This window comes from Cupressus sempervirens, chromosome 2 (assembly GCF_028749045.1).
Source record: "Cupressus sempervirens isolate cs-2001-9-10 chromosome 2, ASM2874904v1, whole genome shotgun sequence".
Taxonomy (NCBI): Eukaryota; Viridiplantae; Streptophyta; class Pinopsida; order Cupressales; family Cupressaceae; genus Cupressus; species Cupressus sempervirens.
In genome coordinates, this window is record NC_143119.1 from 629,986,123 (window position 1) to 630,010,329 (window position 24,207).

Below are 24,207 nucleotides of genomic sequence, written 5' to 3' on the forward strand. Positions count from 1 at the left end.
TATTGTATTTATCTCTCTTTGTATGGCATACCTACATAGTACTTGAAATCTATCGTGATTTATGTATGTGATTGGTGTTCTTGTCATCTCACTATCAATCCATAGACTGGTAGGCATAGGATCTAATATGCATCCTCTAAGATCACTATCATCTCTCCCAATGATAGATGGAATGAACATGCTCATCTCATCTCTCCATCAAAGCTAGTAGCATCCCTTCATGGAATATCACATGTTTCTTTTGTCCTACCCAATAGAGGCTATTATTGGATATCTACTACCCCTAGATCTCTAGTATGCTCTTAGACATATACAATCATATCTGAAGTATAATGCTCCTTCACCATTGGTAAGTCATCAATTAAATAATCAATCAAGGGACATCAATCAAACATATCAACATTTGTAAGTCTTCTAGTCTATCTCTAAACTAGGATACCTCCTAGGGACTAGATAAACTCCCCTAGAACTAGGTCAACTTCCCAAAGACTAGGTCAAATTCCCTATGGTCAAGGTCAACATCACCCTATGATACCCTAGATGCACCAAGGACTAGGTCGACCTCCTACTAGAGACACTAAAAATCACCTATATGGAAATATTATACACTTACAAAAAGAAAAAAAGTGAAAAAGACATGAAATAGTAGAAAGTATGGATCTAATACTTACCTCCTCAAGCATGAAACCATCTATACATAGTGTCAAAGAACCTCCATCCCTTTGGGTTGTAGTGGCTTTTTCTTTGACATATTTCTTCTTTCTTATTCTCTCCTTCAAGAGCAAGGTAAAAAGGAATTTTTAAAAGGTAACATGGGCTTATATAACATTATTCTAGTTTACACTTTGAATATGTTTCACAAAACCCTAATTTTCAAGTTATACCTTTCCTCACTATTTTTGTCATATATTGAGTTCAGTAACTCTGATTTCTTCCCCGTGATGGGTGTTGGAATCGAGATTCAATTATCTAGCCTTCTAAGTTACTTTCAAAGAATTTTGAGTTTATCTAGAAGTATTTTGAGGGATAATTATCACCATCTTCTATTTATAGTTCATTGTGATTAGCATGATCCCTTGTTTCACCTTTCTTAAATAAGAAAGTCTAAACGTGGGGTGGGGCATGACTATCCACGAACTTCACCACCCTTCTATAGTAAGTCCTAGACTATTTTGGATCATCATTGACTTGTGTTTTTGCAGGATGTAGTTACTAATGTTTTCTTGTAGGATTTGCACATATGGACTTTGTTATATCCTTTTTATGAATTATAATTATGCTTTCTTACTTTAGCTTGCTTATGCACATAGTGTAATATCTGACTAAGTGGGGGCTAAATGTAGTGTCTAAAATTGGAAGCACTTTAATTTATGACCTTTTAGCTCCTCTTTGGTGTGTTTTCATTTCATGATCACACAATTTTCTTCATTTATTCTCTTTTTCCTAGGTGAATTTGAGGTAGGACCTAAACTATCCTCCTCAATTCCCCTTACCTCTCACATATCCACTAAATTATTTGACTTAACTCATGAGTATCCTCTTCTCTCTGGATTTCAAATCATGGATTGGATCTCCAGTTGATAGTTCAGAACACCTATTACACCCCTGATTTATGCTAATCAAATTTAGGGCTTGTTAAGAGTTATGTTTGGAATCCCCTCTTTCTCTTGTATTGAATGACCTAGGGAGAAAGTGTTGAACTTATTTTGTCTAGTTTGTGTTGTTATCATTGATGTCATTTTCCTCCTAAAGAGGAAGTTTGATGTATGCTATGGTATGTATTAGGCCAAATGTAGCACATGTAGTGGGAGTCTTTAGCAAGTAAATGAATCATTCTACGATTGAGCATTAGAATAAAATAAATTTGATTCTCAAATATTTGAGAGGAATATCGACTAATTTTTTACATTTTGGGGGCTCTATTATTGATTTACAAGGCTATATTGACTCAGATTTAGTAAGGGATCTAGATATCAGGTGAAATACTACAAGATATGTATTTACTATTGGTGGGACAATAGTGAGTTGAGTTTCTCAATTACAAAAGGTGAATTTTTTATCCACTATAGAGGCAGAGGAGATGATATGGCTTCAATTCTTCATGGAAGAATTGGAACACCCACAAGGGGAAAATTATTTGTTTATAAGTATCCAACGCGCCATTCATCTTGCCAAGAATTCTATTTTACACTCAAAGCCAAAACACATATATTTATTGTACCATTTCATTTGGTCACTTTTATATGATGGACAACTAAAGTTAGAAAAGATACATAGAGATGATAAGATAGCATATATGTTTACAAAGGTAGTGACAAGGGAGAAGGTGAACTCCTTTTGAACTTTGGTTTCTCTTCTAGGCTAAACAAAATAAAAGAATAGTAGAGTCCAGGGTGGTTTTACATTCCAGTGGGAACTACAAGTTTAGTAGAGCTATGGTTAATCTCCAAGTGAAAGATTATTGTTATGGAATCTGATTAGTCTCCAAGTGGGAGATTGTTGTTTTGTGGATCCTAATTGGACTCAAAGGTTAATTTTTTCCCCACTTCATTTGACATGGTTTACCGCCATATTTTTATACACAAGTTTGGGACAACCCCAAGATAGGGTCAAGGGGAAACACCCCTTGTAAGGTCCTACAACACACCCCTAGGTGCATTCACAATCACAATATAGGGTGGGATCAAGGAGCAGCGCCCCTGAGGGGTTTTCGAGGGCAACGCCCCCAAAATTTCAAATGACTTTATTGTTGTAAAAGGTTTTAGGAGCTATTTTTCTATTGGTCGACATATTTTAGCCCTAGTTTTCTAATTGACAAAAAGATAATAAGAATATTGGATTCATTGTTTGGTTGAAGTAGCCTAAGTATTGGGTGAACTGCATTAAATCTTTGTGTCTTGTGTTCTCTTCTATGTGCTTTATTATTTTCTGACATTGGATATATTTTCATGTAATTTTTATTTCATTCTCTCTAAAATTAACAATCTCCTTTTATAAGGATTGATCCTCTGCATTTGTAATGCAAACTTTCACCAAAGGAGACCTCTTTTGAATGATCTTAAATCAATTACCTTTAATGGAAAAAACAAGACCAAAATGAATAAAAGAGATTTGGTTCAAGCACGATTTGGACACTCTAAAATTCAATGCCAATAACTTAAATTGATGATTGATATATATTTTACTCTATGAATAACCATTGAGAAGGAGACCATTTTGTCTTATCCCAATAATTTTCTTGCACAACCATTTAGTTACCAAGGGAAGCCACTACAATCGTAGGAAAATTATTTTTCTTCCATGTTAGAAGAACATAAGCACATAATACTAAAAGGAAGATACCCCAAAGGTTACTCAACTAAAAAATATAATTATAGATTTATGAGTCAAAGAGAAGAGTGATTAGGGTTTCAATAAGTTACATAGAGAAAAGTGGAAGGAGACTATATAAGGATATATTAAAACACTATTTAAACCTTTAAATTATTAAAATCCGCGTAGTGACCTTATTGTAATGAATTTGATGCTAACTTGCATATCATTTCTATATATATAAAATTCACCCATTTAGGTTTTCTCTATACAAATTAACCTCATGTTTGTTCTCATTGTGTGCCCTACCATTTGTTTATCTCTAAATAATTTCAAATATTTAATACTAATGTAAATTGATTAAATCTATTAGGACAAATGATTAAATGTAGTGCATAACTCAATAAATCCATTGTTGATGCAAGTTTAACACTACTAAGTTTAACATGTCTATGTAAAGGGTTTCAAGGTCCCTTCAAAAACTCTTATTGCTCCTAATAAAAAATATACTAATTTGTAGGTTTATAGATCAAATGGCATGAAAGAGATAATTTCCATGAGGAGATTTGGTTGTGTGAGTTATGCAAGTATATACCACAACTACATCAAGTGGAAATAAATATTTTCTATCGTTTTCATTTTTGAAGAGTTGGAATGATAACAAAGAAAGATTAGATATCTAGGTTCTAAGAGCTTGAAAAAATGTTACTTGGTCTTCAAAGTTCAAGAAGTTGGAAGTATTGGAAGTTATTATGAACTTGTCATCATTAGTGAAATAGGAATCTCACAAGGAAACATAGAAAAAAGTGAACTAAAAAGATCAAAGATGGGACAACATGAGTCCTCTAGGGGAACACAACTCAGGAAAAGGGAAAAACTAATATCTAGCCGTAATGTGGGGATATTGCTGCAAAAAGTTAGAACTATGAGTTTTTCAAATGGATGTATAATCTTCATTGATTCTCCCCTAGACCGTTATCTTTTTTTACAATACTAAGAATTTTGTAGCATGTTCTCAAGTAATATTGTAGTTGTAATTATTAATATATTGTCCTAGAATTTTAGCACCCATTATTGGAGGCTCTAGGACCTATTAGATCCCATTTTTGTGATTTTTAGATTTGAATATATTTTATTCTTGATTCAAGCAACATTCATTTTCTCCCTCTGAAACTTACCACACTTCCCTAGGCCCCAAGGTAGCTTTTAGAAAATAAAGTCTAAGCTAGGTTGGTCATGTTAGCCTAGTCTTGGAGTAGTACAACCAAGTCAGCCTAGTCTTAGAATATTGTGATTGAGTGAGCTTTAGGCTCGTTGTAGGCTTGTTTCTTATAGAACTTTAATTGTGGTCAATCTATGCAATATTGAGTCTTGAAATAAGTATAAAAGGGGATCTAATCCTCTCATTTTTGAAATCCATGATAATCGATTATCAATCCACAAGATATCCAAGCAATCCACATGCAATCTATCAAGTGCAAACAGGTCAAGCAATTCAAGTTGTGTTGATTGAGGATTTGGATTCAAGATTGAAGATAAACATTTGATTCAAGATCTCCAAGTCTCCATTTCTTTAAGTTCCATTCAAGAAAAGATAAATTTCTCCCATTTATGCAAATTTCTCTCTCCCATGGTGGATAAGTAGAGAAATTCACAAGAAAGCAAAAAGTACATAGTCACTCTTTTTCTCTCTTTCACTGTTGAGACTAAAAAACAATTACTCATTCAAAATCTAGGATTGGCAAGTGTAGATTCATGCATTTGTGAAGGCATCATTGTTCCTACAACACATTTTAAGCATAGATCTTCATGAATTCATCAAATCACAACATCCATCCATGAGGCTTCATCATGCAAGGTGAACTCTACCATTTATCTTGTTTACATTACTTTCCTTATGCAATTTTTATTTTATTTCAAGGTTGATTCCTATATAGAGGTTTGACCAAGGCAACCCCGTTCCACAACCTTTTCCCTTCTTCTCTGTGTGTAGGAACAAATTTGGGAGTTATTGATTTGGAATCAGGAATATCACTTATAGTTATAGGTCCTCTAAAAGTTTCATCAGATTATGAGTTGAAAAGACTAGGTCGAATCATTTGAACATGTTCTGAGACTAGGATGCCCTAGTTGACCTCATCCATTGGACCTAGGATTTTAAAAAAATAGAAGTTACATGCATCAAACCCTAGATCCAAGATATTTCTAAATTTTGACAATTCTATGATAGTCAAAGTCAAATCTGAAAGTCAATATGTTTCTTCTCTCCCCAAGGTGAGCTCATTCTTGTTATTCTTTTGCTTGCATTTGTTTTTGTACATTAGATCTTTGATATCATACCTTGTTAGTTGTCATTTCCTTTGTCATAACATCAATTCAGTTCATACATTTACATATCATAACCCTATCATTAAATGAATTCACCCCAAATTCTCATTCTTGAATCTAGATCTTGCATTAGCATCCCTCTATCCTTTTTAGGTTGTGCTAGTCTATTATGGTTTGAGGGTGATCCTTTGGGATTCTTCGTAATGTATCACACACAATGATGAGGAATCTTCATTATAGTATTGTCATTATTTCATATTTTATAGTTAGAAATAAGGAAATTATTACCAATCGTAAAATGGAACAAGTTCAAGAGCTTGCTTCATCAAACAATTCTATTCCATATGCCATCAAGAGTAAAAACAAATGCAAGGGCAAACCATGCAAGTTTATGACAAGTAGTTTTGAAATAGGGTGTTTGGAATAGATATCAAGAATGAAGAAGTCATCGTAACATATGTTGGGTGACCATTTGGTTATTAGAAGTGAAAATTTCATATTACCAAGCTTCAAGATATGGATGAGGTATGTATTCATATGCACTTCTTTCAGCTTCATAATCAACGATACTCTTTTCACAAAAGAAGGATAAAAAAAGGTAAGCAATGATAATTGGCATAACGATACTAGATATGAGAATCAAACGAAAAGAACAATATGAATATTACTTCTACTATTAGCTCAAAAAAGAACTAAAATAAGCTCATTTATCATATTGTAACCAGGGTGTTAATATTGTTATTTTACTATGAACTTACAAAGAACTTAAAAACCTCTCTAATCACATTGTAACAAAGATTGATTGCTATAATGAAAAACACTTTTATCTCTTTTTCTACATTTTTACAACATTGTAAAAAATGATTATAAAGATTGACCTAGTAAAAATAACATGAAATATATGATCATTATGCAATGTACAGTGATCTATTTTGTGTGGAATGGCCTGTACAATGATCTATTTTGTGTGAAATGTCCTATATATAATAATTGTTTAATTGAAATTGACCCATTATAATATTTCAATTAAAAAAATATCGAGTATAATTATGAAACCTTCAATAAGTTTGCAGGGCCCAAGAATCCATATCATCAATAGAATGTACCATAAAAATGCCATGGAGAGACGATAGATCAGAAGGAAAACTTTTGCTTGAAACCAGCGCTTCATTAGCAAAGCCATTATTCTTTTCCCTTCAACCGCGATCCAGATTCTATCTATATGACAAAATCTCCAGAATCCACTTGACGATGACAAATCTCAAGAACTCACTTGCACAAGCAATGATCTGGGCATATTTGTTTTGTTTATTTTCAAACAATTGGCAAAGGTACATATAGTACAACAGTAGATGAAATTCCGATCATTTCATACTAAACAACCAAGATAGCATTTCCATTCAGGCTGTTACCTAGGATTGCATTCAGAAGATAAATATTTTACATTCAATTCAGTGTGGAAAAGGAAGCGCAGAGCATCCTGTAGAGACACTAATTTTATCTGCCTTCAATCACAGTAATGGAGATATCGTTTCTGGAATAAACAACCAAAGGGCTTTGCGGGGAGGAGGACGCTATAGATATCTTGGAGAGATCGGCTTCATTATCCCTTGGAATAATAGCGGAATTCTCTACCGACTGAGCAACATGCACGAATCCGGGTACGGTGGGGAGAGGTAAGGCGATCGAATCCGAGGAAAGCATCAGAAATACAGTCGACATTGACGGGCGCGCATTTTCATCGGCCTGTGCACACAACAGCCCAATGTGAATGCATCTCTCCACCTCCCCCTGTTCTACCTCACCAAGCTCTGGATCCAGTATATCTACTCCTTTTCCTCTAATGTACAGCCCCCATGCCTGTATCAAAGCACAGTCAACAATTAGGGTTTGCTCATAATTAGGGTTTTACAGCAATTAGGGTTTGTTCATGCTTAGGGTTGGCTCAATAAATGGTATTGATGTTGAAAGTTGTGTTGATTTTTAGATCTGTCCATGTGTTGTGTGGTTAAGTGTTGGATAAAAGAAGATTCAATTTATTTGATTTCGTTTCATCTGGATGGAGGACAGATCATATAAAACAGAGGTTATAATGGTGTGTGCGAGAATATGTTCAATAAATGATATGGATATTGAAAGTTGTGTTGGTTTTTGAGATCTGTCCATTAGAATCTACTATATTCTGTGGTAAAATGTTCGATAAAAATATACTTAACTTATTTGAGTTTATTTCATCTGAATGGAGGACAGATCATATAAACAGAGGTTATAATGGCGTCTGTTAAGGCTTTTTCAATAAATGATACTGATTGAAAGTTGTGTTGGCATTAGATTTGTCCATTAGAATCTGCCATATTTTTGGGTTAATTGTTGGATAAAAGCATATTCAATTTATCTGAATTTATTTCTTATGGATGGAGGACAGATCTTATAAACAGAGGTTCTAATGGTGTCGATTAGGGTTTCGCTTCACATTATCAGGACAGATCATATAAACAGGGTTTATACCGGTGTCTGTTAGGGTTTCGTTTCACTTTATCCCTTCAGAAAAAGAAAAACAAAGGTTTTCTTTTATTTACCCAATGTAACAGAATTTGCTTGCTTGAGGGTAAACTGATATCTGTGTTCTTCCTCCCGCTCAGAATTTCAAGCAGCAAAACACCAAAGCTGAAGATGTCGACCTTTATTGATAGTTCACCTCGCAAAGCGTACTCTGGAGCCATATATCCGCTACAATAGGTAAAATCTTCAGTCAGTATGTTGCCAAATTCATGAATTTTAAATGTTACAGAGCATTGTACTCACTATGTTCCTGCAATTCTTGCGTTAATATGAGAGGTGTTTTCCCCCACAAGCCTGGCCATTCCAAAGTCTGAGATTTTAGGGTTGAGATTTTCATCGAGCAAAATATTGCTGGCCTTGATATCTCGATGGATGATGCGAGGTTGAGAATCCTCGTGAAGGTATAGAAGTCCCCTGGCTACGCCAATTATGATATTGTGGCGCTTTCTCCAATCCAGCATCTGGCGTTTCTTCGCATCTGTGTTGCAGATTTGACAGATAAATGTTTAGGATTGACTGGACATATGGAGTTTGAACCATTGAGAATTATTTATTCTGGATCTGACTGTATATTAGTAGTTTTATCAACGTTCTGAATAGCTCTGCCGACGATTGCAGTCAGAGTAAGAGTGTGACTACAGAAACGTATACTCGTTCAAATTAAGAAACAACAATATCAATGATCCGAGCACAATTAAGGAAAAATGATCTGAGATCATAATAAGAAAATTAGTACACAAGCAAAATCAAATTGAAGAAAATGATGTGAAATCGTAATAAGAAAATTAATACACAACCAAATTTAGAAAGAATTTAGAAAATCAATATACAATCAAATTCAAGAAAATGATCTGAAATCATAATAAGAAAATTAATACACAATCAAATTCAGGTAGAATTGCGAAAAACTGAAGCATTTAACAGTTAAAAGTTACTACTAACCGAATAATATCTTTTCTAAGCTGCTATTTGGCATGTACTCATAAACCAGCAGTTTCTCTGTTCTGAATGCACAGCAGCCCAGTAATCTCACAAGATTTCTGTGTTGAATTTTGGCCACGATCTTGACTTCGTTCAAGAACTCATTTTTGCCTTGTTTGGAGTTCAAGGATAGTTTCTTCACTGCTATTTGTCTTCCATCCAGCAGAATACCCTGAGCAATAACAAGACTATCAGGATTTGCTTCTTGAATCTTTTTCCTTTCAGTATGAGAAAAAGAGAGAGCTTAATATATTTTGCTGCATCCAACAATCTATAGCTTTAAATGGAATTCGGTACTTCTGTTAATGATTTAAGAAAGAATTTGGAGATTTTGAAGTTGGATTAACTCATAGAAACATGACTATCTCATTGAAGTAAATTGAATTTTTTAATTTTTAAAGTTCAAATTAATAGATGAAGAATAAAGAAATAATATTTTAATTTTTTTTTAAATTGTCATTTTTTATAGTGAAAAGGGAAAATCTAAGAGCAAGATATATTTAGTGTAGATAAAATACATTATAAAAAATATTATTATAAAAAAATAGATCTTCAAAAATGGAATATAGTTTTAAAAAATAAAAATTTACTTATGTAAAAAATATATTTCAAAATAATTTGGATTTAATAGTTATTATATATAGACTTATAAAAGAATAAAATTTCATATAAAAAAATATTAAGGTTTATAGTGTATAATTTAGTTGTTTTTTTCAAGTTGGGCTTAATAAGTGGGGACCTCCATTGCATATTGGATATCGAACAACTTGTACATTGGTTGTGTGATTTGTGAAAAGTTTTAATATAGAAACATAATTTTGTGTGAAAATCTTGTCTTAGGAGTATTAATGTTTCAAGACCTCCCTCTTTGAAATCTTGTCTAACTTTGTGTTCTGCTTATTTTTCCTACAAGTTTTATCTTTTTAAAGCTAGATCTATGCAGTCACAACTACTCAGAAAAGTTTACATGGTATTAGAGCTAAGGCTGCTAGGAAAAAGAATAATTTTTTGCTTGTTTGGAGGAACTGAAGATCGAAGTTTTCAGGAATGGAAATTTTTATGTCTGTTGTTCTCATGCCATTTAGTTATTTCGAATGGAAGCCTATGATTCTACTCCATCCCACAAGTAGAGGCTTGCATCAAATAGCTATGGCAACAAAGGTTGAATTGAATTCTACACCACATATAGGCTAAGGTCACGCTCTCTTTGCATGAATCTTGCCTTTATTTGCTCTTTAGTGATACATTTCTTTTATGGATCTAGCATGCTTCTCTTTTCAACATTGTGGAGGGGTTTCTATCATTTATGTTGATGCTTCCTTGGTTCTATAGTTGATCAAATTTATAGATAATTGACACCTATATTTTCAATTAGCATTTTGTTCTTGAATGGTTGATTAGTGTCATTGGGGTCACTTGTACTCATGTTATTTGCATCCTTGATTGATAAATATTTTACCTTTGTTTGCCATCTATTCATTGATTGGGGGAGCTACGCAAGTTATTGTCTCATGTATCTTCAATTGACAAAGGTTTTGTCTTTGTTTGTCATGTGCTCATTATTCAATTAGTGTCTTTCGCGGCACTCATGCAGACTGATTCTAATCATCATCTTGGTTTCAAAGAAGGTTCTTCATTCATCACTATGGCAGTATTATTTGGCAAATGCTCACAACTTTCTTACCACAAGAGATTTTCTTTTGCATCTTGATTATTACTTAGTTTTTTATTTTCCGTAGTTAGCCTTAAGGGGGGCATGTTTGTGTTCATTATTGTTCAACCATTGTCACCCTTCAAAGCGCCATAGTTTGATTTTTAATTTGTGGGAGGTAACTATTTCGTATTTCCATTTGTCCTCTAATTGTTGTGTAAAGGAAAGTTGATTACCAATTATACATTAAGTCTAACTTGGAGAACTATTGTTTAATTCCTAATTCCTCTCTCCACCGTAATTTTCTATTGTTAACAGTGGCTCTTCATTAGAAATTTTATTATAAATCTATGTGCCAAGTGTTCAATATAAATCATGGAATGAAAAGATTTAATTATTATTTTTTCCATCAAACATGCCCTTATTTTGTTTGCAAATTGTGCTTCTTCTTTTTAGCTAGATCTATTTTTTGCAGCTTTTAGCTACAAAAAAAATTTCATCTTGGTGGAAATGTGTTGCTTATCAACATTATATGGTGGAAAATATAGGGGAGAAGCAAAAGAGCTTTTCCTAGGTTGTTGAGGGTAGACACAAAAATCTATAGTGACTACAGTGAATGAAGTGTAAGTAATTGCACACAACAAATCTACTATGCTAGCTGGAGTGAATGGCATGTATAACCAAATATTGGTGCTACAACTCTAGAGGGTGGAGAGAAATGCAGGCTTCTAGTTTCAAATGAGACAATGGTGACTTCCATTATAGTACTAGTTTGTTACTCTTTTTCATGATGATAGTACCCATAGTGCTCTCATTAAATTTTAATAAAATCAAACTATTTATAGACTAAATATAAAATATTAGGATTTATAAAAGAAGAAAGTTGCTCTAGTTCACAAAGAAATTAAGATATATTGGTTGTACACATCAAAGAAAATAGTTCGATATGTTCAAGATATTTTATAGGAATTCATTCTTTAATACCATTATCTTGAATTCAACAAAATTGATTTGAAAAAAAGTCTAAAATATTATTACAAAACTAATCAACTTCCTTGTAGAAATTTGTCTAATTATACACAACATATGAGTTATTTTCCAAATGAAAATTATTAAGACAATGATTTACAAGACTTAAATAAAACTAGTTAAATGAATATGTAAATACTAGTGAATCAATTTTAGTTATAATTATTTGAATATAATAATCTATTATAATTGAAATATTAACTCAAAATAATTCCAAATTGTATGCTCAAGAGATATTAAAAAGTAAAATTGAGAAATGAAAAAAACCTATTTAAAAGGCACTTCTACACAAGTCCTTTTACACATCAAAATACTAACATGCAAATCCAATAGTTAAAAATGTTCAACATTGTTATTTACAACAAAATGTGTATATTGCATGAACGACGTCCTCATTTAACATTATTGTAGAGGAATAGTGTCATTGTTGATTTAGAAGATGTGGTTGTGATATGAAAGTGTAAATGATAGTGTTTATATAGCCAAAGTTGATGATGATTGATGATATGGAGTATAAGAAGCCCAAATTGTCAATTACTTCTAGATTGCCTCCTTGTTGGGATTTATGTGTCTCAACCCTTTGTTTTATATAATTAATTGATTCATTTTAAGTTATTAACTTCTTAATTTTTCATTCACTTTGTGGGACTTCTTGGTGAAGTTGCATTCTACATGGTAGTTGATGAGATGACATATTCCTTATTTCTTAGGAAGTTGACAACCACTTGGAAGATGTCAAGTTATGGGAAAATATTGTCATATAAATCTATTTGGTGTGGAAACTAATTTGAGAATTTCCTATGTTGACTAAAGAGTCTTGGATGGAAATTTCTATTGTGCATTGAGGTTTTAATTTAGCAATTGATATTTATTATGGAGTTTACTTTTAACAATTGGTACATGAGGGAAGGAATGTACCTATTCTAGGTTATAGTAATTTCTATGTTGTACTTGCATTGTATTTGGAAAGATGACCACTATGGATGAGATAGGTTTTGTTGCCTTGGAAGTTTCTATCAACATGTCATGAAATTAGCAAGTTTCTTACATTATGATACAACTTACCTCTTAGTGTTGAAGATATTTTTGGAAACCATGCACATCTAGCTTATTTGTTGAACTCTATGTATGTTGTTTCCTTTTTTTATTTACGGTATGAGAGAGTAGAGGAGTTCATTTCATAGGGTTATGCTATCAAACATTCTCTAGAATGGAACAATATGTAAATTTCCATGTGAAGGCTTAGAGCCCGAAAATGTATTCTAAATCGTTGCTTAATAATACATTAGCTCAATGTTTTGGAGTGTGAGGTTTTCTACCCATATTGGTTCTAGAATGGAACAAGATGTAAATTTCCATGTGAAGGCTTAGAGCTTGAAAATGTATTGTAACTTGTTGCTTAATAATACATTGGCTCAATGTTTTGGAGTGTGAGGCTTTCAACCCATATTGGTTTTCTCCATGTATATTTATGTTTTCTATTCTATCTCATTCTTCTAGTTTCATGGTTGTAGAATATTAATTGTGTATGTTGTAATGATGTTGAAATTTGATAGATTTGAATATTGCAATCACTTTCCTTTAAGGTTTAATCGTGGACGTAGCAGTATGTACTTGTATTAGTTTGTTGGAAGTGAAGAAATTTTTGGGTACATGATGTTCATACTGATCTCATATGACTTTTTATGATGTCCATGTTTTCTTTCAATTGATATTAGAGCTCAGTTTTGTGATTTGCATTCTACTTGCATGTGAGAATCCATGGTGTTTCTAGTTTGGGTATTTCATTTGTTAAGATTTCTTAGCCTAAAGGACTTGAAGGAATTTTATCTTGAAGGAACAGAGTAATGATTAATCCTTTGATGAGGGAAGCTCTTGCAATTGATTTACCTTTTTAGTAGACAAAAATGGTTTTTGAAGGGTGGTGGAGACAAGGATAATGGAATTGAACGTGTTGAAATATTATTGATCTAGAGCTCTTGGTTGTTAATTGAATAACTATTTTTGCATGGACATTTAAATGTGTTTCTTTTGTTGCCTTGAATGCATGGAGGCTATGGAGTTAATCATTGGATGATCTAGAAGCTTTTGGATAGCCTATCTCTCTTAGATGCATGTGTTGATTGTGGTTGTGGAGTAGGTCTACAAGTGGGCCTAGAGTTTTTGTATTGTTTTTCTCCTCTTGCATGATTGTACTTGTATGGCTCCAATTCTTGTTTGTTGGATTTGAGGGTTTTATAGATTTTTTTCTTTAAAATATATAGTGATACTCATCAATGATAATCCATTGTTCTGGGATCGGTTGTTAGGTATTTTCATTCTTTTGACTCTTCTAAAGGAGAAGTGGGCATGCATGTACATGAGCGTTTTTTAACAAAGTGGGTTTGTAAGTTTTGCACGGTGAATGAAAAACTTGTGGTTTTGAATATCTACTAAAGAGCCATTTTTTAGACCTTGGTTCCTTCAAGTTGTTTTTGGATGAGATAGTAGTTCTACATGTATGCTTTGTGCATGGTGAGAGGAGGTGTAATTTTTAGATGCATGGGGATGTTGGTACATGATTAGTCACTTAGCATTTATATGGTGATTCTTTTTGGATTCTTCTACTATAGCGCTTGATATGGACATAATTGGTGAATCAATAATGTTCTTGATCTGGTACTTGAGTCATGTTGTCTAGATGATTATTCTCTTTGAGATCTCTTTTTTGCATGTCACTAATGTGATTGTGGATTTGCATGTTACAATGATTGGATCTGTAGGTTATGCAGTCAAGTGGGTAGGCAACCCATTTCATTGTAGTCGGGTAACATGATTTGGAATGTCTATATCCATGTGATTTGATTTAAGGTTAGTCTAGACTTGTTAACTATCCTTGTCTATGGGCACATGTGCATTAGTTTGGTTAGTTTGGGATGAGGAGATGGATGATAAGTGAATACCTAGATAGTTGGTCATGGGGTCCTATAGCATGGTATATTTTCTTAGTTTGGAAATCTTGGTTTTACTTGGTGTGATGCGTAGACTTGGATTATTTTCATATTTGGGAGATGACATACCATTTTCTTGGAGAGATCAATATCATGATTTAGTGAGAGCTTTAGAGGTGACTTTATTTTCATCACATAGTGATTGACTATCTTCTTTAGTGATGCAAATATTTTTGGAGAGATTCATATTGTTGATGTAGAAGGATTCCTTCAACTTTGCATGTACATTTTTTAAAGATGTGTTCCTTCAACTTTGCATGTACATTTTTTGAGGATGTGTAACATATTAGAGAAATGGAGATATTTAGTGGAGGTAGTGTTGATGCTAGACAAGTGATGTTGGTTTAGAGTATGTTGGTGTTATGTCATGGTACACTCTTGATTGCACATTAGATTTTTGGCATAATATATTTCTCTTGATATCAAACCACCTGGAACATGTGATCTCCTAGGTGGGTATGGTTGAATCATGATATCATGATGGGTTCTTGATTTAGTTGATCAAATCTTTGACAATAGTCTGGTGAGTTCTCTTTGTATGGGGTGCATTAGTGATATGCTTGAGAAGCTTCATGAGAGTGCAAGGAGGCTTTTGAAATTTAGCATGAATTGATTATTTCTTACTGCTCATGGATACATAGAGAGTTAGGTGAGGTTAAAATTATCTTAAGAAGAGAGACATGTTGTTGAGATGGTTACTCTTAATGAGATTTCATCAAAAAGCTCGAGGAGCCAACACCTTAGTTGGGCATGACTGCAAGGGAGACCTATGAGGAGATTGTTCTTGGACAAGTTGTGATGACTTGAATAACTTGGAGGAGCATTCTCATTCCCCACTCTTGGTCTACTTGACAATTTATCACTTGAGAGGTGTTTCCCATTTTCTTTAAACACTTCATGTTTTTCTTTCATATCCATGGGTCTTGAGCTATAGTCAAATGGTTCTAGGGGGTTTATTGTGAGAGATGTATATCATGGTTATCTTCTTGAGGTGAATTTTCATTAATGATGATATAGGAGATGGTAGTGGGATGATTTCCTAAAATGAGAAATGGAGTGGTTTAGTCATCTTTGAGAAGCAGACATCCTTGAAGATTCTTGATCTTATGCTTGATATCTTGAGGTTGAATGATTTTGAATGTTGTTGTGTCTTTTCTCTTAGGATTGTTAAGGAGATCATACTTGGCACAACCAGCATTTAGAAGTGTTTTTGGAAGGACATGCTACATGCTTATGATTTGGAAATTATCTCTTTGGACTTGGTTATCATCATGAATGTTTGGGTTCACATAACATTGTTTTTTTAGATCTTAGGTGGTGCTATGGTGATTACTCTTTTGTGGCAATATGTTATCACTTGTACTTTATTGTTTTTTTTGGTAATGTCATGGTGGTAATTTCATCTTTTTTATTTGTCGGATGTGAAGAACATGGGAGAGTTGCAAAGATTGGTTGAGAGAGACGTTTCTTGCAATATTTTTGTTGTATGACTTGCATATCTTTGTGGGTGGTCCTTTGTACTACATGGTTACACTTTTACTGTGTTGTGATTAGTAGACTTGATATGCCTTTGATCTTTTGGGTTCGACATTGCCCAAGTAGTGGGAGTTCTTGTATGTGTTTGGTCTTTATCTATTGGTTTGCACATGGAGCTTAAAGTTGTAACTTATGGGTTGGTTATTTTGGTGGCATGAGTTTGTTGATGTTGGATGCATTTTAGGTATGGGTGATTAGATGAGTTAGTATTTGTTGTGGTTGCTAGTTCTAGTTATGTGGGTTTATGAGTTGGATTAGAGCAATTAGTTTGGTGGTTGTTCTAGTTGATGTTTTATCTTGTTTCCTAGAAGATTATTTCATAGTTGTGTTGAGATTTGAATTTGATGGTGTTGATGATTATGTATAGCTCGTGAGCATAGTGGAGTGATGGAAGTATCTTGTAACCTTATTATCATTAGTATCCTATGCTTGTGTTACTAATGCCTAGATGGAGTAGGAGAGCATGAGTTGAGATTTGTGTTTTTATGGATGGTTGTGATGATATAGTTTCATTAATTTGACTCCTTGGAAGTTGACATTGTAGACTCTTGACATGTCTTCAACAAGTGGGAGAGTGTTGGGATTTATGTATCTCAACCTTAGAGTCATAACATGTTTATTTGTATAATTTATTAAGTTATTTTAAGTTATTAAAGTCCTAAAGTTGTCATTTACTTTGTCAAGCCTCTTAGTGATGTAGCATCCCACATGACATGTGATGAGATGACATATTCCTTATTTTCTAAGAAGTTGGCACCCACTTCAAAGTTATGGGAAGATATTGTCATATATTTCGATTTGGTATGGAAATTGATTTGACAAATTTCTATGTTGACTAAAGAGTCTTGGTTGGAAATTTATATTGTGCATTGGAATTGTATTTTAGTAATTGACATTTATTGTGGAGTTCACTTTTGACAAGTAGTGTGAGGTAAGGAAGGTGCCTATTCTTGCTCATGGTAATTTCTATGTTTTACTTGCGTTGCATTTGGAAAGATGATCATTATGGATAAGCTAGGTGTTGTCAACTTGGAAGTTGTTATGAGCAACATGTGATGGAATTATAGGCAAGTTTCTTACATTATGACACAACTAACCTCTTAGATGTTGAAGGTGGTTTTAGAAACCATGGGCACCTACCTTTTGTATTGAGCTCTATATATGTTGGTGCCTTTTTTGACTCTCGAGAATGAAACAAGATGTAATCTCCATGTGAAGGCTTAGAGCTTGAGAATATGTTATAACTTGTTGAATAATATATTGGCTTGATGTTTTGAAGTGTGGGGTTCTTTTCAAGAAGGATTTTCCCATGTATATTTGTGCTTTCTATCATGTCTCATTCTTCTAGTTTCACGATTCTAGAATATTAAATCTTATGTTGTAATGCTCTTGAAATTGGGTTTATTGTGGGAAATCAAGTATGTCTTTTTTCTGCTTTTATGACATAGTAGCATGTACTTGTATTAATTTGTTGGAAGTGAGGAAATCATTGGATATGGGACGTTCACTCTTGAAGACAACATGGTTTATAAAAGTTGAAAAGAATTCAATCCAAAAAGACATATTCACTTGTAAAGATGTTTTGTGCATCTAGAATATTGAAACCTCATTTACTCTACTTTGTTGTTTATAGAAACGATTTATTATTGGCTAAAAATATTTTGAGTGTTATTTTAGGAAAATTTAAGAATGACAATATTATTTAGATCTTTTAAATTATTTTATGTACAACAATAATATTAGTTTTCATTCAATTAAATAAGCTTAATTAATTGAATTCAATTGATAAATTACAATAGTTTCTATCAAGTGAAAAATTATGTTTCGAGCAATTTGTTGAGGGATTTAAAGATTTTAAATGAAACTGTTGGAAGTATCCTTGGATGATGAGCTTAAGGGGCTTTCTAATGAGTGAGTTACAAGGCACAATACTTGGCGAAGGTTTTGCAAATGGGTTGCAAGAAGAGTGGGTTTAATCGTGGAAGAAGCTTCATAGTTAAGTGTGCTTGAGCTGCAGTAGTAGTGGGATTGGTGATTTCTTGGGAAGTTCCAGTGTTTCACCCTTGCGAGCATCACCTATATCGAATGAGTGCTAAGTGTTTTGTATGGGTCAATGAGTTTGACTAAAAATCTACGCAGTTAAATCCTAATAGTAATATCACATTAAATATCTCCTACTTATCAATTGATGAGCTTAAGGGTCTTTCTAATGAATGGTTCATAAGGAACAATATTAGATGAAAGTTTTGCAAATGGGTTTGCAAGAAGAGTGGGTTTAATCATGGAGGAAATTTTGTTGTTAAACTTGCACTCGAGCTAGAGTAGTACTCGGATGGGTGACTTCCGAGGAAGTCCTAATGCTTCACCCTTGTGAGCATTACCTAGATCAAATGAGTGCTAAGTGTTCCATTCATTCTCATGAGAGATGTGTTCTTGTGAACCACAACTCATGAAATATGAATCTATGAGTTTAACTTAAAGACTACATAGTTAAATCCTAATAACTATATCACAATTTGACTTGCTGTAGAATATATCTCTTACTTATCAAAAATAATCTTTTATATATATATTCACCTAAGACTTCTGATACAATGTTTGTTTGGGTCATATAGAAGATGGAGATCCATATAACCGGCCTTATGCAGGCACGAGTAAGGAGTGAAAAGAAAAAGGAAAATTGAAAATTGATTGAAGAAAAATTATGAAAGATGAAAGGATAAAAATTCGTTCAGGTCACCAACCTGGTGAGAGGACAATCCACAAAGGAAGAAAAGAATTACCTTATAAACGGGACCAAATCCACCCTCCCCAACCTTGAAGTCGTCAAGGAAATTCATGGTGGCCATTTTCAGTGTCTTGAACTTGAAGACTATCTGATCCTGAGAAAGTGCTTCCTCTGAGTTGTCTTCCCGTGCCTCTGTAACAATACCCAAAACTAAATAATTCTTATTTTACCATTACATCAATCTTAACAAAATCAGTTACAGTTATCTTGTTTCTAAGACTTTCTAATGTATTAAATTGTGAAATATAAGAATACCTTATACATTGATACATCTTAGAGACAAAATCACCAGACCCAAAAAATGCTCAAATCATTGAAGCCCAATGATATATATACCTTGATCATGCCTCATGGATTTGAAAAGTGCTACTTCACCCCTTCTGTTAAGTAGACTCAACTTAGTCAAGCAGTAAACCAGTATCAAAAACAGTCCTCCAAGAACAGCCACCGTTATTATCAGTTTAATGGGCAGTTTCTTCGACGTCTTCCCTGTATCAAATAAGTTATGTTCAATGAATCATCTCAAAGATTGAGATAAACAACATGTTCTTGAATTTAACCTATTCAAAATCAGAAAACAAAACAGCCCTCCTCAAATTGCCATGTTTATTATCACTTCAGTTTCTTCCACCGTTGCAAACTTTCAAAAGAAACAACACCCTCTAAACTTCTAACTTGTTTTAGATTATTTTAACCTGAAACCTCAGATGGGCCGAAGAAAAGAATTAAATTTTGTTCACAGATAGTATGTTACAAATTAGGGTTGTTATTGTATTAAAAAATTGATTTGTTAATGTTTGATACAATCACTAGACTTACACAAGAGGCAATTAAATCATGTCACTAATCTCAAAAGAGATTTGGACTTGTGACTGCGTTGCACTAAAAGATCGGTCTGTCTATGTCCGATATTATCACTAACAGAGAAGGCTGTTAAGCCATGTGACAAATTTCGAAGGAGAACATTGGCTGTTAATCTGACAATCCCTCTCCGTGTTACCCAAAGAGATTTGAACTTGTGACCATGTTGCACTAAAAGTTTCTAGACTTATAGAACAAAGGAGACGGTTAAGCCATGTCACGAATCTCAAAAGATAACGTTAGGGTTAATCCAACAATCTCCCTCAATGTTGTTATATCTGAAGAGATTCAAACTTATGACCAAGCACTAATAACACTTGGTACAAACTATGTTGCACTGAAAAATCAACCTGATACAACCACTATACTTATAGAACACAAAAGAAGGTTAAATCATGTCAAAAATCTCAAAGGAGAGTAAAGTTATATACCATCTGAATAGCTTGGGGAAGTGGAAGGCTGGTGAAACAAAGCCGTTTGTTGAGATGACACTGGAACAGGAGAACTGTAGAACCTATCTTTCCCAAAACGAATATGGCAGCTGCTCAACAAAATCTGTCCACCACTATCACTCAAACAATTCTCGGGCATTCCATTAATGGCATCCGACACACATTCAGAGCAATTAACAAAGGGCAAGTCTAAGCACTGAACGAGCCCAAAAATGGTGTCCCCTGAAGCATCAACACTATTTCCCGAGGCAAAACCCCTGTTACCATGAACGGAAGCCTTAACAGCCAGACTCTTCATCAAAGCCCCGACAGCAAGACTATACCTTCCTCCATTGTTGAGCACGGCCACATTGTTACATACAGATCCCACAATGTCCTGAGATTTCAGATCAGAAGTAAAGTTTGAATCTTGGTAGCGGAGGAAGCAGAGGTCTAACCAGATGACGGCTCCCGTTGAGCCGGGACATGTTCTGTATGCCTCCACAACTGCTTCATTTGTACAACTCTCACAATCTGTTCTTGATGTATCTCCCCTGCATTGAATCAGACCAAACACCTCGTTTGGACTTCCATTCATCCCTGCTGAAACTTCCTCCAACCATTTTTCACTTGCACTTCTTGCGAGATGGTCCAAAACCCTCTTCAGATTCACCTCAAATTCACTTCCAGAAGAGTATTTGTTGCGATTGCATACCTGTGCCAGAGCACCATCTGTTCTTGTTGGGACCTGATTCATCCATAACAGAAAAAAAAGCAGTGTACTCAGGGCAATGCTAAACTCCATTGTTGGATGATCTAGATGTCGCCCTTGGTCTTGTTTGGAATGAAAAGAGTCCTATATTTGCTTCCTTCTGCAATCCATTGTTATGTCATCAAATTGAGGGTTTCTAGATTTGAATCCATGGATTCATATTCTATGTTCTATCATTTCTTCTTGAAACGGAAGTCTAAAATAATTTTTTTGGATAAATGTGAAAGGTTCGGCCTCATTTAAGAAGAGTTGAAGTGGATGTATGTTATCCTTTTCTATTTGGAATGATAAGAATTTTAGATTTGCTTCTTCCTGCAGCCCAGACTGTAGGTTCTAACAAATGCATCTTCATAAATTTGAGGATTTGATTGGTGTATTATATTCACTTTTTCTTAATAACAAATATGATTAATCATTTCTTGTTGGGAACAAAGATCTACACCGTTCTTTTCTATGTTGGTTAAGAGAAGTTGGAATGGTTAAGTTATAGTCTATTATTTTTGCTTGATAACATCATCATGAAGTTGAAAGCTTCTAGAGTATGCTCTATAATATATCATTTCTTGTTGGTAACAAAGATTTTGATTTTAAAAATTATAGTTAGACAAGGTTGAGATATTATAATAAATCATGTAAAGTAGTATTTTAAGTAGTAGTTGTCATCTATATTATTAAAAAAAATTAATAAATGCAGTCTTACTCACTCACTAATTGAAAAACAAGAATTTACAAGCATTTTTCGAATCACATCTTAAGTACCAACAGAAAGAATATAATTATTGATCATGTTTCAATTTTACCAATCGAAAGTATGTCACGAAATCATTTAGTGATCCAATAGTTGTCACTGGTATATCCAATACTTACATAAAAAGTTAGTAATTGATATCAATTGTCCATTTTTGTGTTATCAACAATGCATGATACTTGGAGCATTTGTGTGTATTGGACTAATTGCACAATTGTTTTGGCTGTCAAAGCCAACCAAAGAATATCTAGAACAATATTTTAGAATAACCACTCTTTTACCTTCTCATGCATAATAGATCTCATAACATTCATCTTTATAATTAGAAATCAATCGCTATAAACGAAATATGTCACATGAAAAAAACTAAAACAATAACTAAGATCTAATACTATTTAAAAACTAAAACAATAATTAAGATCTAATACTATTTAAAAACTTAAGAAATCAGCTATATCTTTCAGACAAGTCTGTTAAATATAAGAAATCAGCCATATCTTTCACACAAACTCACCAAACCCAGAAACAAAAATATTAATCACGCTCGTGTGGTATTAATCGTACATGGTGATAAAGAATGGACATTAGATACAGAGGCCTCTACAACACGTTGTTTCTGATGGCTGACAATGAAAGCTCTAGATGAATCAGAAAGCGAACATTCAGATCCGGGCACTGTAAGGTGCAGATTCATTCCAAAATGTTTGGAGCGAACGTACACTGTCCGTTCTCTCTAGAGAATATTGTCCTGCAAAATCGGTATGCCTTACTATTGAAGGCAAGGTGGATGTGATTGTTACACCGATTCTGACATGAAAGTGAGAATATGTGTCTAAATTGTCAAAGTTGATAAGAACTTCGTTGTAAAGTACTCGAGGTGCCCACATTGTCAATACCTTCTAGATGGTTGTCCTACTAAAATAATGTTCCTGAATGGGCCATGAAAACACCACATTGTGTTTCAAAAAAAATGATTCCTAAACAAATGATGGCTTGAACTAGAGCATTCTATCCAAACGGATAGAAACATGTTGACTTGTAGTAGTTTGGCAAGATGTTTGGTTCATCTAGAATGGGTGGGCTTATCAATCATTTGGGTTTGTTTAGTTCATCTAGAATAGGTGGGCTCATCAATCATTTAGGTTTGTAAAAGATGATGGTTCGGAATTTGAATATAAATTAATTGTTGATTTTAATGACATTCATGGAATTGAATACTCTATTAGATGGAGAATGGCAGTCTTAATTTATCTCCATACTTCTTTTCAATGGTAGATCTTATATTATGAATCTTGACTAGGAAGCATTTAGAATGGGTTGGCTCATACATCATTTAAGTTTGTAAAAGATGATGGTTCAAATTTTGAAAATGAATGAATTGTTGATTTTAATGACATTCATGGATTGAATAGTCTATTAGATGGAGATTGGCAGTCTTAATTTATCTTCATACTTCTTTTCAATGGTGGATCTTATATTATGAATCTTGACTAGGAAGCTAAAAGTCTAGTTAATCTTGTCTCCGTTGAATAAATAGTGGACATTGTCTACTTTCAAATTGTTTTCATTATAAGCACAAATACCTTCATAAGTTGTGCATTCTATGATATTGTCATTTTGTCTCCATTGTACCTTTTGCAAAGTATGCATTTTTTCTCTTCATTTCCTTAAGTATCTTTCACCTACCATTCTGACATATATGGTAATGTGACCCATCCCTTAATTGTATGACTAACAACCTTACTTTTCCTTTATTAAGTACCACTAAATATCTTTTATACCATGATTCCAAGCTGGGTATAACCCTTTGATGTATTTTTTCCCATCTAATTTGTTTATTGCTATATTTAACCGAATTAGAAGTTAGCATTTTATACAAAAAAAACTTCATGGAGGATTGTCCAGCATTTATGAGTTTGGATTGTTATGTGATATGAAAGGAAAAATTTATTTTGATGCTTTTTGTTTTAGAGACAAAAATTGAGGGGTACCCATTCATCAAAGTTGTGTACCATACGATTCTAGGTTCGCCCCTTATATCATGTCTTTGGGAGTTTAAATTTTGGTTAATAATGAAATCGATGAACATACAATCACCCTCACCAATTAGGCTCAACCAATTGAGCTATAACTCTTTGGTTGCATAACATTTTTGAATTTTACACTTATGAATCATAACATTAAAATTTCATATAGCAAGTGATAATTAGAATAATAA

General features: G+C 33.6%; 1 protein-coding gene across 1 annotated transcript; it reads right to left on the reverse strand.

Moving 5' to 3' along the window:
• Positions 1-6,666: 6,666 nt before the first annotated feature.
• On the reverse strand, positions 6,667-21,593 carry LOC149574944 (cysteine-rich receptor-like protein kinase 15). Its single transcript, XM_089814789.1, has 7 exons — positions 20,470-21,593; positions 19,514-19,666; positions 19,173-19,309; positions 9,145-9,355; positions 8,446-8,680; positions 8,220-8,370; positions 6,667-7,500 (listed from the first exon to the last, which is right to left on the reverse strand). The coding sequence occupies exons 1-7, from the start codon at positions 21,272-21,274 to the stop codon at positions 7,138-7,140; spliced, it is 2,055 nt and encodes a 684-aa protein (XP_089670915.1). The 5' UTR covers positions 21,275-21,593; the 3' UTR covers positions 6,667-7,137.
• Between the last annotated feature and the right edge of the window lie 2,614 nt (positions 21,594-24,207).